At 39.6% G+C, this 13318-nt stretch overlaps 1 protein-coding gene across 1 annotated transcript; it reads left to right on the top strand.

Moving 5' to 3' along the window:
* Positions 1-6720: 6720 nt before the first annotated feature.
* Positions 6721-8193, top strand: LOC110513818 (GSK-3-binding protein). The gene has a single exon (XM_021593527.2). The coding sequence runs from the start codon at positions 6826-6828 to the stop codon at positions 7309-7311; it is 486 nt and encodes a 161-aa protein (XP_021449202.2). The 5' UTR covers positions 6721-6825; the 3' UTR covers positions 7312-8193.
* The last annotated feature ends 5125 nt before the right edge of the window (positions 8194-13318 follow it).

The following is a 13318-nucleotide window of genomic DNA, read 5'->3' as shown; positions in this document are numbered from 1 at the left end:
TACTGCCCAAAAACTCGACATATGTATGTTCTTAATGTCATCATTCATCCACGACTCGGTGAAACATAAGATATTACAGTTTTTAATGTCCCGTTGGTAAGATATACATGCTTTCAGTTAGTCCCATTTATTTTTCCAGCGATTTAATGTTAGTTAGCAGAATTGAAGGCAAAGGACAGATTAGGCACCCTGATCTTTTCCCGTAAAATCTCTGTTTCCTTCTCTAGTGAATGATGGGGATCTGGGCCTGGTCGGGTGTCTGTAGTACAGTACATATCCCGCCCAACTCATTGAAGAAAAACTCTTTGTCTAATCTGAGGTGAGTAATGGCAGTTCTGATGTCCAGAAGCTCTTTCGGTCATAAGAGACGGAAGCGGCAACATTATGTACAAAACAAGTTATGAACAACGCAAAAAAAAATAAAAAAATATCATGGTTGGTTAAGAGTCAATAAGACGGCAGCCATCCCCTCCGGTGCCATTATACTTTTCAATCACTTTTTGACAGCATCCCTTTTGATTTAAACTAAACTTTCTATACACGCTTGCCCATGGAAGAAGAGGTCAGAAAGGGAATTTTTGGACGTGAATCCCAAAACATTCAGGAGATAACGGTGCTCAAACTTAATATACTTTTAAATGACTAAAACCAAATCGAAATTGTGTAGAAATGATAATGGTCCTACATTCATACAATTTATTGACCGTGTTCAGCTCACACATTTACTGAAATGAAAGCTAGACAGTCAGGAAGCATAGAAAATAAAAAATAACATGGATAGAGGACTATTTTTATCATATGTTGACAGCGAGGAAATAACACATTTTCAGTGCAGCCCTCCGGACCTCAGTGAAGACTGAATTGCTGCCCCAGGGAAAAATTGGTTTGACACCCTTGACTTAAATGGTCAAGTCTATTCTATGATCTATATTTCTATGATTTCAATAGGTTTTCTATGGAGGATTAACAGTATAATTTAAAACAACAGATATTCCCATTCAAGTCAAAATTATCTGATTATATGATATGTGGACCTCCAACCATTTTTGTGGTACCATTTGAATGTTGACATTGCTATTTTATTCACATTTTAGTACATGTATTAGCCAAAACATGATACCCACCCTGTATTCAAGAGCATGTTGTGTTTCAACCGATGGCGGGCACAACACAAACACTTCAGATTATTTTTTTCTAGAAATTATAAAATAGTTTGACAACCCTGTTTGTAAGCTTATAAATGATATAAATCTCAACCATTTATCTTTTCCAGTGATTAAGACGTGGATGTCTCATGGTATGATTGGGTATACAAAAGCCGTCTACTTCGAGCACTTTTATCTCTTGAATGTTTTGGCATTCAGGTCCAAAAAGTAACTTTGAGCAAATATGTATGGAAGGTTTCATTCAAATTAAAAGGGGTGATGTCAAAAACAGTTTGAATTCAAATGGATTTACCCTATGACACACAAAGACACAAACAGCAGCTCTCACAAACAGCCCTGGAATTGATACTAAATGAATCTCCTAATGTGTTGTTGTTTCATAGCAACTAGAAACCCCTCCTGTGACCCTGATCCACTGATCTGAGAGCCTGATTAAACATGCAAACATACAAACACCCCCACCCCCCCACACACACGCACTGTTGATGCACAAACACCCTGCATAAAAACAAAATGAACACAAATACACAGGGATTATGCTTGCTCCAGTGTGAAGCATTGGGAGGTCAATAAAAACAGTAAACGCTATGCAAGCATTTAAATAGCAAACCCATGTGGTTGGTTCACTATCTCCATAGCCCCCATGTTGGCCAGAGTAGGCAGAGTTACATCCTTGAATAGGCTTGTTCTAACAAGATGTCTTCTTGATCACTGTGCTCAAGGTTTTCCAACCCCCTGGCTGCATCTAAATTGGCTTAAAGTGCATAGTTTCCTTATCTGCTTTCCTTCATGATGACCACTTCTCCAAAGCAGCAGGAGGCAATAGGTGAAAACAATAATGGAAACATATCCAACTAATCCATCAATCAATGGGACAAAAGGAAGGTAGAGAAATAGATTAATTCAATCACAGTATTAGAGCACAGGTCTGTTGTCCTTGGGAGTTGGGAAGAGCAGATTGGGCCATTTTTTAGATAATCTTTTGAGGAAGAGTTGTTAGAATCAGTTTAAGTTTTCAATTCTCTACTTTCAAATCCTTAATCCATATGCATATAAATTCAATGGAATACCCCCATATTCAGTTCCTGTAAAATTGAAATAATTACATACGCAGAATTAAGAGGATAGGACTACGAATCTACACTCACAGGAACTCTCACACACTCTCCCTATGTTTACACGTTTACTGTGAAGCACAAGGATTATTGCCTAGATTACTTGGCAGTAGCATGTGTTGTGCTTTGACAACAATGAAAGAAAAAGAGCCATTGATGAAGTATTATAAATGAAAGGGAAAGGAGGATACCTAGTCACTTGTACAACTGAATGCCTTCAACTGAAATGTGTGGTAAAGGCTCTTAACCTTTATACAATAACCCTTCTCAAATCCTTATCTCACACTTTGAAGTAGATTATTTTACCGCAGCCAAAAACATTCTGGAATATGACCCTCAAGCCCTTTATTTCTATGTTTAGTCTATGTATTTTATATCTGTTCTATAAATACAGCATGTTCTGGTATGTTCTAATCTAATTCATGTTCTAATCTACCATTCTCCTCTTTCTCTGTTTATAGAATGTTTGAGTGGCATGTATAAACCTTCTTTTATACTTCACTTTTACTTGTGTTATTATTACTAACATTAGTAGTAGTAGTAGCAGTAGCAGTAGCAGTAGTAGTAATAGTATTAGTGCTATAGTGCTTGTGTTGACCTCTTGCTCCTTTGTAGCATTTCAAAATAAACCTGTCCATGCCCAAACCTGTCCATGCATTTCAGAGCAGGCCCCTCCCAAATGTCTCTTACTGTACTTTCACCTTACATGACTTTGAAAGGCAGAAATCCAAAGGCAGACGGTTTACAGAACTCTCAGTGGTACAGGATGTACAGTACAAACCTGTATGGGGTCATTTGGTGGTGCTGTGTATTGAATATTATGCAAAGGGAAGAAATGGTAAGGTCCAACAATGCTCTCTGTTTACTTTAATACAGATCTTTACACCAATAGCAGTAGAGCAAGGTCTGACATACAACTAAAACATATGTTTTAGATGTCATACCCACAGTATATTATTAGAATGGTTTAATGCAAAGTAATGGAAGAAGCAGGAGCTCTGTAAGAATGCTCCAAATAGTATGCCTAAATTAAATCAAAGTAACTTCAAACCAAGTTTTATGGCAACGCAATATTGTGCTAATTACCCATAATATTAGGTAGCCTACATTTGTCAGTTGGTTGAACTATCCTTTTAAAGGTAGGCCCATATGGTCACTTAAATGTCAATGTTCTTAAATAGTTTTCTGACATTGAAAGTTGGCTGTAGTTCCGTGACTGCAATAGCTAACTTGAGTCTAAATTACTAAGAGTACATAGGCCTGGAATTAGCTACTACTATTAGCATGCTATTTCAGTGTCAGCCATTTAAGATCCACATAGTTTCCCCCCATCATTCTGTGGACATTTTTCGGGGTAAGAAACTGTTTAAAGTATTTTTTAAATATTGTGAATTACAACACTTTGTAATTAAGTAGTGACTCATTGTTAATAATCCCTTCCTTCAATCACATCTCATTTCAATCACCATCTATCTAGAACAAGCATCATCCATCCCAATTACTGCCACACATCTATATGCATTACTGAGTCATCAACTGATGAAGTTATGTTAGCACACAGGGTCTCAGATTTTGTCCAACACTCTGTCTGTTTCTCCATGGAGTTCCAATAACTGACTCTCTACGGGGACCCAGTTGATGGTTGCACCATGGAGCAACAGCATGCCAAGCAAGCTATCCACCGACTCTGAGCAGGATCCCTTAATCACCGACACAGCGCATGCATTCTCCCTAACCAAATTAGATATGACATTTCAGGACCTAAATTAAGGGTGGAAAACCAGCTACGCTGTTTATAGGTAAAAGTGGGACTTAGTGTTTGGCTGTCTTTTTGGGCAAACTGGTAGTTCAGGTTGAGGTGATGGTACTCACAGCACTGACTAATGAATGTGAAATTGACTCTGACATTCCCTCCTCCTCATCAGACTTAGAATACCCACTGATAGCCATTTGAGATAAAACATGAATAGTACTTCAGAACTTGGGTGTGTATTATGATACATTTTTGAATGGCCTTCAATATTAAGGATGTGCCATTATTTCTAATCAGACAAAAGGGTGTGGTAAATAAAAGGTGCCTGTACTACAACTGTGAACAGAAGTTGTGCAGCACTGAAATGTACAGCCAGGAATCTACTACCACAACCCCTTAGTATTATGAGGCTGTTATGTGACTCTTGACACTGATGTAACTCTTGACAGATTGATAGCCTGTAAATTACAGTGAACATCAGGTGAATTAAGGTCACTATGCTCCTGAAAAGTTTATGGGCTGACAGCATGTCATCTTTGTTGATCAATCTCATATGGTGAGAGAGCTTTATGATTGGCTGGCAGATGCAGAGCGTTGCTTTCTCTCAAGTAACAGCATGCACTGCAGCTCTGCCAAGTGAGTCCTACAGCCAATGGCATTCACTGCATCATGTTCACGATGCAAACATTGCCATGTGACAGGGAGCTGGATAGCCAATTGCACTTTAGATGAAGTTCAGTTCATGGTAAACCCACCAGAGGGTCAAATTATTCCTTGAAAAAATTGTATATTAGTTAACAGTAGAGGATGCTCTATGTTCTCTTTTTCTGACTCAAAGATATATATGATAAAGGTAAATTATTCTAATACAAGATCTCTGAGAGCATCACATTACATATCCATCAAGTTCAACTCTACCAAATATTTAGTGAAGTCAACTACATATTTTTGCTGAGTTTCAGCCCAAATCAGACACATTACAAAGGGCTCTGTCTGTTATGTAATCTCTGAACTGTATGTCAAATCAAATTTCAAATCAAATGTATTTATATAGCCCTTCTTACATCAACTGATATCTCAAAGTGCTGTACAGAAACCCAGCCTAAAACCCCAAACAGCAACCAATGCAGGTGTAGAAGCATGGTGGCTAGGAAAAACTCCCTAGAAAGGCCAAAACCTAGGAAGAAACCTAGAGAGGAACCAGGCTATGAGGGGTGGCCAGTCCACTTCTGGCTGTGCCGGGTGGAGAGTATAACAGAACATGGCCAAGATGTTCAAATGTTCATAAATTACCTATGTCCCATAGGACAGGATCTCATTGTCAAACTCGGATGAGTAACTTGACTGTTAGCTCAGGGTTTATTTACATTGAACAATGTAATAATTATTTTATTGTTTTTCAGGGGATGCAATACTCGGAAGAGCCTTATATCGTGTCAGCACATACTCAATGGAAGGAAGAAACCAAATGACCCCCAGCTTTGGCAGAGCTCCAAGTCCTATCAAAGTCAAATGAATAGACATGGTACACTCAATACACTGTTTCCCCAGTTCCCCTCCCCTCTGCGACAAGGATAGAGTCATACTAGTAAAATGGGAACATCCCTGCAACAGGAACACAACCAGCTGCTAGTACAGACCACAGACAAACAGGAATTGTTGTTGATAGGCCAGCTGTTTACTGCATGGAAGAGAATGAGGAAATCGGTATTGTACTCCGAACCTAATAAACATCTTTCACATATAAATGAAATCCATTCCCTATAATGACTTTATTTTAAGCCCTGTGATGTGTTAAGGAAATATACCACGTACTCGAATGACCTGAAAATACAACGCAGCAGCAGGTCTAGGGACAGGCTGTAGTACAGACACGCCCCACGTGAACACGATAGTCGCCCCTTATATGGTCATGAGGGCGCTCTTTGACTGGAGCGTCCGAGTTCAGTACGATTCAGAGAAATCAGAAATGTACTCCATGTGCTAACCACTGATTTTGCGCATAATAGATCGTGCATTCTGATGCATTGACATGTACATCTGCACATATAATGCTTAAAACAAACATCATCGTTTATTACCATAATGTAATAATTGTTATTTATATAATCCGAAAATGAATCAATTATGGTTATTTCAACAATCCAGCAAATCTTTGTCAAACATTTGAAATATGCAGCATTTTAGAGTGGAGGGATGATATTGAAAATAATATTGCATGAAAACAATTGAATGATCGCTAATTGAGATTAAATACCTCTCAGTCAAAGGTTTTTGATTTCATGGGTTGTGGAATATAGCAATTTGCAACAAGAAATAAGTCAGAGATGTATGACAATTTGGTGTTATTGTAAAAACATAGTTTATTTGACCTACATAATATAGCTAGACAGTTACGAGTTATGTATTATGCCCAGTTGGCTAGATGTGCCAAGACTGAATAAAATCAGGGGAATCGTGCAGGTCTGTCTTTAAATAAGATATGAATAGTCAGAGTTGTGTTCAGAAAATATGTCATACATAATAAGGAATTATATAATGAAATAAATAAATATATAGAAATGAAATAATAGAAATGATGATTCTCACTATTTGAAATCATTTGAATGATGATCGAACCCACATTGGAAATGGTACATTCCGGATTCTACGTCATCTATTGTTTACAAAATATCGAGAGGGTTCATTGCTTACTTGCATTTCTGCCAAGCAACGTGGTGAGAGGAAGGAACTGAGCTACGCTCCCATTCATTTCGAAACTACAGCCAAGAAACACACAAAATACAACAAAATGCCTTGTCGAAAGGAGAACTATATCCTCTTGGAGCAGTCTGTTACCGTCGATTCAAAAGAAGTGGACGCTTTGGTCACGAAAATCGGTGAGGCGCTGCAGCTTCACAACAATAGTGCTAATCAAAAGACGATGTCATGTCTCCACGGTCTCACCAGCAACTGCAACAGTAGCAACATCAAACAAGCTAACAACAACAACAATGGTGTGGCCCTGCAAAAACGTACCGGGTGCTGTATACGGCTTCGAAACCGGAGGCAACGTAGTAACAGAGCTAGTCCGTACAGCTTCCCTGGCTCAAGTAACCAGGAGTGGGACCATTTCAAACGTTGGGACCGAAAGGGGATCAACGCAGCTGTCGAGGATGACCCACATCAGTTACTTCAGGAATTAATTTTGTCTGGGAATCTAATCAAAGAAGCGGTCAGGCGGCTGCAGTTCTCTACGACGGAGTGTGGAGATCTTTCGGACAAGCTGCAGTGCTGATGATGCGGACAATATATTCATTAATGATATGTTACCGACAACGTAAACTATTTTGCTGACATAGCTAGCTAGCTATAACGTTAGTCTACATGTTGAACGATTAAATGTCATGTTGGTAACGTCGTTAGCATGTCTACTTTGTGACCGTTAATTTAGGTTTTTAATTTAGCCAATGCGTTAGCTAGCTAGTTAACGTTAACCATGTTTGTTTGCAACTCCAACTTGATGGTTAGTTAGATTTTTGTTTATGGGTGGGGACTCTCCTTTTCACACTTCGTTGGCTTTTAGTTAGTAGCTAGTTATGTAAACCAAGTGAATGCTATGTCAACCAAGTGAAAGCTTTACGTTGACATTGTTTACAAATCTAATCTCAGGCCGCCAGCATTGCCTGTTTTGGTCCGTTAGTTTGAATCGGGTCGTTTCAAATCAAAGGTCTTACGTTACTAGTTAGCAAGCTAGGCTAGCGCCACACTCATGTCAGGGTGGATTCCTAACCCCCAGCAAGGCAGCACTGTGACTGCTCCGATAGCAGCTTTGTATTTCCTGTACGCAGAAGGAACGGGATCGACAACCAGCTACCAAACCGTGTAGGAGACGGGCGACATTTCAAATGGTTCTGACTAAATGTCTCTTCGACTGGCTGGGGGCGGTGTATTTTTTATTTTTTTTAAATTTTTTCTTCATAATGGGATGCGGATGTTTCATTTTCCCATTGTCTGTGTCAAGTGATTTACCATGACCACTTCGCAACGAAGTATTTTATAATGTTCCTGAGTATTCAGGCCTTTGTCTTAAATAAACAGTGTTTTTATTTTGTGTGTATGTGTATGCTTTTCGCCATCAGATAAAGGTTCCAATAAAATATAGCAAGTAACTACAGTATTTGGGAAGCCTGTCGACATACTATACAAAACGCTGCCGTATGTACACTGAACAAAAATATAAACATGCAACAATTTCATATTTTACTGCGTATATAAGGTAATCAGTACATTTGAAAAAAATCTTGGTTCCAATCTATGGATTTCACATATGCATTTGTTGGTCACATATACCTTAAAATAATTAGGGGAGTGGATCAGAATACCAGTCAGTATCTGGTGTGATCACAATTTGACTCATGGTACGCGACATCTCCTTCGCATTGGGTTGATTGTGTCCTGTGGAATATTTGCTCCTCTTCATTGGCTGTGCGAAGTCGGTGGATATTGGCGGGAACTGGAACAAGCTGTTGTACACGTCAAGTCAGAGCATCCCAAATGATCGATTGGTGACATATCTGGTGAGTATGCAAGCCATGAAAGAATTTTCAGCTTCCAGGAAACACGTATTGTCATGCTGAAACATGATGCGATGGCGGCGGACGAATGGCATGACAAGGTGCCTCTGGAGTTCGTCACCGTATCTCAGTGCATTCAAATTGTCATCGATAAAATGCAATAGTGTTCGTTTTCGGTAGTTTATGCCTGCCCATACCATAACCACACTGCCGCCATGGGGCACTCTGTTCACAACGTTGACATCAGCAAACCGATCGCATACACGCTGATATCTGCTACGTGCAGTTGAAACCCGGATTCATCCGTGAAGAGCAAACTTCTCCAGCGTGTCAGTGGCCATCGAAGGTGAGCATTTGCCCAATCAAGTCGGTTGCGACTCTAAACTATCGCCAGGTGAAAACCCTTGTGGGGACAAAGAGCACACAGAAATTATTAGGTTGCGCAAACCCACAGTTTCGTCAGGGTGGCTGGTCTCAGATAATCCTGGATGTGAAGGTCCTGGGCTGGCATGGTTATACATGGTCTGCAGTTTTGAGGCTGGTTGGATGTACTGCCAAATTCTCTAAACAACGTTGGAGGTGGCTTATAGTACATCAATTAGCATTACAATCTCTGGCAACAGTTCTTGTGGGCATTCCTGCAGTCAGCATACCAACTACAGTTCCCTCAATTTGAGACATCTGTGACATTGTGTTGTGTAACAAAACTGCACATGTTAGTGGCCTTTCATTGTCCCCAGCGCAATGTGCATCTGTGTAATGATCATGCTGTTTAATCAGCTTATTTATATGCCACGTCAGGTGGATGGATTATCTTGGCAAAAGGAGAAATTCTCACTAACAGGGATGTAAACATTTGTGCAATTTTTGGGGGGAGAAATATACTTTTCATGAGTGGAATATTTCCGCAATCTTTTATTTCAGCTCAAACAACATGGGATCAACACTTTACATGTTGTGTTTATATTTTTGTTCAGTGTAGTTTCATAGCTGATTATGTAACGGATGTGAAACGGCTAGCTAGTTAGCGGTGGTGCGCGCTAAATAGCGTTTCAATCGGTGACTCACTTGCTCTGAGACCTTGAAGTGGTGGTTCCCCTTGCTCTGCAAGGGCTGCAGCTTTTGTGGAGCGATGGGTAATGATGCTTCGTGGGTGACTGTTGTTGATGTGTGCAGAGGGTCCCAGGTTCGTGCCCGGCTATGGGAGAGGGGACGGTCTAAAGTTATACTGTTACATTGGTGCCGTGACCTGGATCACTGGTTGCTGCGGAAAAAGGAGGAGGTCAAAAGGGGGTGAGTGAAACGTCTAGCTAGTTAGCGGTGGTGCGCGCTAAATAGCGTTTCAATCGGTGACTTCACTTGCTCTGAGACCTTGAAGTAGTGGTTCCGGTCTAAAGTTATACTGTTACAATTACACTTTCCCCATTTTAAATGTAATGCTTTATTTATTCCATCAATTAATGCTCAAAAACATTTAACCCCTGTTCAATATGTTTTTCGGGAAAAATGTTGGGCCCTGCCTGTGTGTGGTGTAGCTGAACATCCAGTATGTTGGAAAGGACATATGTCCATTTTCTACAGTGTTATGTTCCAGGTTTGCCCCCAGTGGCCTACGCTACACTGGTTGACGAGAGTTTGTGGAAAACTTGTTTTGCCTCTTCTCTTTACTATATAGCCAGTGTGAGGGCCAATAAATTGTTGAAACGTCTCCTCCCCCATTAATTTTATACTGGATGTTCAGCTACACCTCTATCATTTATGGTCACAATAAAATATGTTCATGCAAATAAAGAATAGATGGTATCATGTTTTGGTTGTATTTCACTGGGGAACATTCTCACAATTGATTATCCAGAAATCACGCCCTGTTATGTCAAAGTGAATCTCCATAGATGTTTAGGGATCAAAAGATGCCAACATATGAAATGAAGATGAGAACCACCCAAATCCTTATTACTTTCTATATGACACAATAGAGTTTGTTCTGCAGTAGGCTACATTAGGAAAATGTTGCAATATTCCCTCTTTCTAGACTATGGTGTGACCCAAATCAGATCCATGTCCACACCTACAGTTGAAGTCGGAAGTTTACATACACTTTGGTTGGAGTCATTCAAACTAGTTTTTCAACCACTCCACAAATTTCTTGTTATCAAACTATAGTTTTGGCAAGTCTGTTAGGACATCTACCTTGTGCATGACACAAGTCAATTTTCCAACAATTGTTTACAGACAGAGTATTTCACTTATAATTCACTGTATCACAATTCCAGTGGGTCAGATGTTTACATACACTAACTTGACTATGCCTTTAAACAGCTTGGAATATTCCAGAAAATGATGTCATGGCTTTAGAAGCTTCTGATAGGCTAATTGATATAATTTGAGTCAATTGGAGGTGTACCTGTGGATGTATTTCAAGGCCTACCTTCAAACTCGGTGCCTCTTTGCTTGACATCATGCGAAAATCTAAAGAAATCAGTTAAAAACCTCTCTGGGATATGTGGGACGGTAGCGTCCCACCTTGCCAACAGCCAGTGAAAGTGCAGGGCGCCAAATTCAAAACAACAAAAATCTCATAATTAAAATTCCTCAAGCATACAAGTATTTTACACAATTTTAAAGATAAAAATTCTCATTAATCCAGCCACAGTATCTGATTTCAAAAATGCTTTACAGCGAAAGCTCCACAAACGATTTATGTTAGGTCACCACCAAGTCACAGAAAAACCCAGCCATTTTTCCATCCAAAGAGAGTCACAAAAAGCACAAATAGAGATAAAATGACTCACTAACCTTTGATGATCTTCATCAGATGACACTCATAGGACTTCATGTTACACAATACATGTATGTATTGTTCGCTAAAGTGCATATAAAAAAAATTCAGTATACATTGGCGCGTTACGTTCAGTAGTTCTAAAACATCCAGTGATTTTGCAGAGAGCCATATAAATTTACAGAAATATTCATCATAAATGTTGATGAAAATACAAGTGTTATACATGGAATTAGAGATATACTTCTCCTTAATGCAACCGCTGTGTCAGATTTTAAAAAAACTTTATGGAAAAAGCAAACCATGCAATAATCTTAGTACAGCATTCAGACAACAAAGCAGCCAAAAAGATATACGCCATATTGTGTAGTCAACATTAGTCAGAAATAGCATTATAAATATTCAATTACCTTTGATGATCTTCATCAGAATGCACTCCCAGGAATCCCATTTCCACAATAAATGTTTGATTTGTTTGATAAAGTTCATAATTTATGTTCAAATAGCTTCTTTTGTTATGGCGTTTGGTAAACAAATCCAAACGCGCGTTCAGGCCGAACGTTGGACAAAAAGTTCAAAAAGTTCAGTTACAGCCCGTAGAAACTTGTCAAACTAAGTATAGAATCAATCTTTAGGATGTTTTTATCATAAATGTTCAATAATGTTCCAACCAGAGAATTCCTATGTCTGTAGAAAAGCAATGGAACGAGAGCTAACTCTCTCATGACAGCGCGATACGAGCCTGTGGCTCTCTGCCAGATACTTGGCTCATTCCCCTCTCATTCGGCCCCACTTCATAGTAGAAGCCTCAAACAAAGTTCTAAAGACTGTTGACATCTAGTGGAAGCCTTTGGAAGACATAACCAATATCCCACTGTATCTACAATAGGGTCTAAAAAACCACAAGCCTCAGATTTCCCACAGATTTCCCTGGTGGATTTTTCTCACGTTTTCGCCTGCCATATGAGTTCTGTTATACTCACAGACATCATTCAAACCGTTTTAGAAACTTCAGAGTGTTGTCTATCCAATACTACTAATAATATGCATATATTAGCATCTGGGACAGAGTAGCAGGCAGTTTACTCTGGGAACCTTATTCATCCAAGCTACTCAATTACTGCCCCCCTGTCACCAAGAAGTTAAGACATCAGAAAATATTTGTGGACCTCCACAAGTCTGGTTCATCCTTGGGAGTAATTTCCAAATGCCTGAAGGTACCACGTTCATCTGTACAAACAATAGTAGGCAAGTATAAACAACATGGGATCACGCAGCCATCATACCGCTCAGGAAAGAGACGCGTTCTGTCTCCTAGAGATGAATGTACTTTGGTGCGAAAAGTGCAAATCAATCCCTGAACAACAGCAAAGGACCTTGTGAAGATTTTGGAGGAAACAGGTACAAAAGTATCTACATCCACAGTAAAACGAGTCCTATATCGACATAACCTGAAAGGCTGCTCAGCATGGAAGAAGCCACTGTTCCAAAACTGCCATAAAACAGCCAGACTACGGTTTGCAACTGCACATGGGGACAAAGATCGTCCTTTTAGGAGAAATGTCCTCTGATGAAACAATAATAGAACTGTTTGGCCATAATGACCATTGTTACGTTTGGAGGAAAGAGGTGGAGGCTTGCAAGCCGAAGAACACCATCCCAACCGTGAAGCACTGGGGTGGCAGTATCATGTTGTGGGGATGCTTTCCTGCAGGTGGGACTGGTGCACTTCACAAAATAGATGGCATCATGAGGTAGGAAAAGTATGTGGATATATTGAAGCAGCATCTCAAGACATCAGTCAGGAAGTTAAAGCTTGGTCGCAAATGGGTCTTCCAAATGGACAATGACCCCAAGCATATTTCCAAAGTTGTGGCAAAATGGCTTAAGGACAAATCAAATCAATCAAATCAAATCAAATTGTATTTGTCACATACACATGGTTAGCA

Source organism: Oncorhynchus mykiss, chromosome 3 (genome assembly GCF_013265735.2).
Source record: "Oncorhynchus mykiss isolate Arlee chromosome 3, USDA_OmykA_1.1, whole genome shotgun sequence".
In the NCBI taxonomy this organism is placed as follows: Eukaryota; Metazoa; Chordata; class Actinopteri; order Salmoniformes; family Salmonidae; genus Oncorhynchus; species Oncorhynchus mykiss.
Note: the sequence above shows the minus strand (reverse complement) of the source record. Positions and strands in the feature narration are given on the sequence as shown.

Excerpts from the sequence above, each read along its gene's own strand:
- LOC110513818 (XM_021593527.2), top strand. The coding sequence starts at position 6,826 with ATGCCTTGTCGAAAGGAGAACTATATCCTCTTGGAGCAGTCTGTTACC.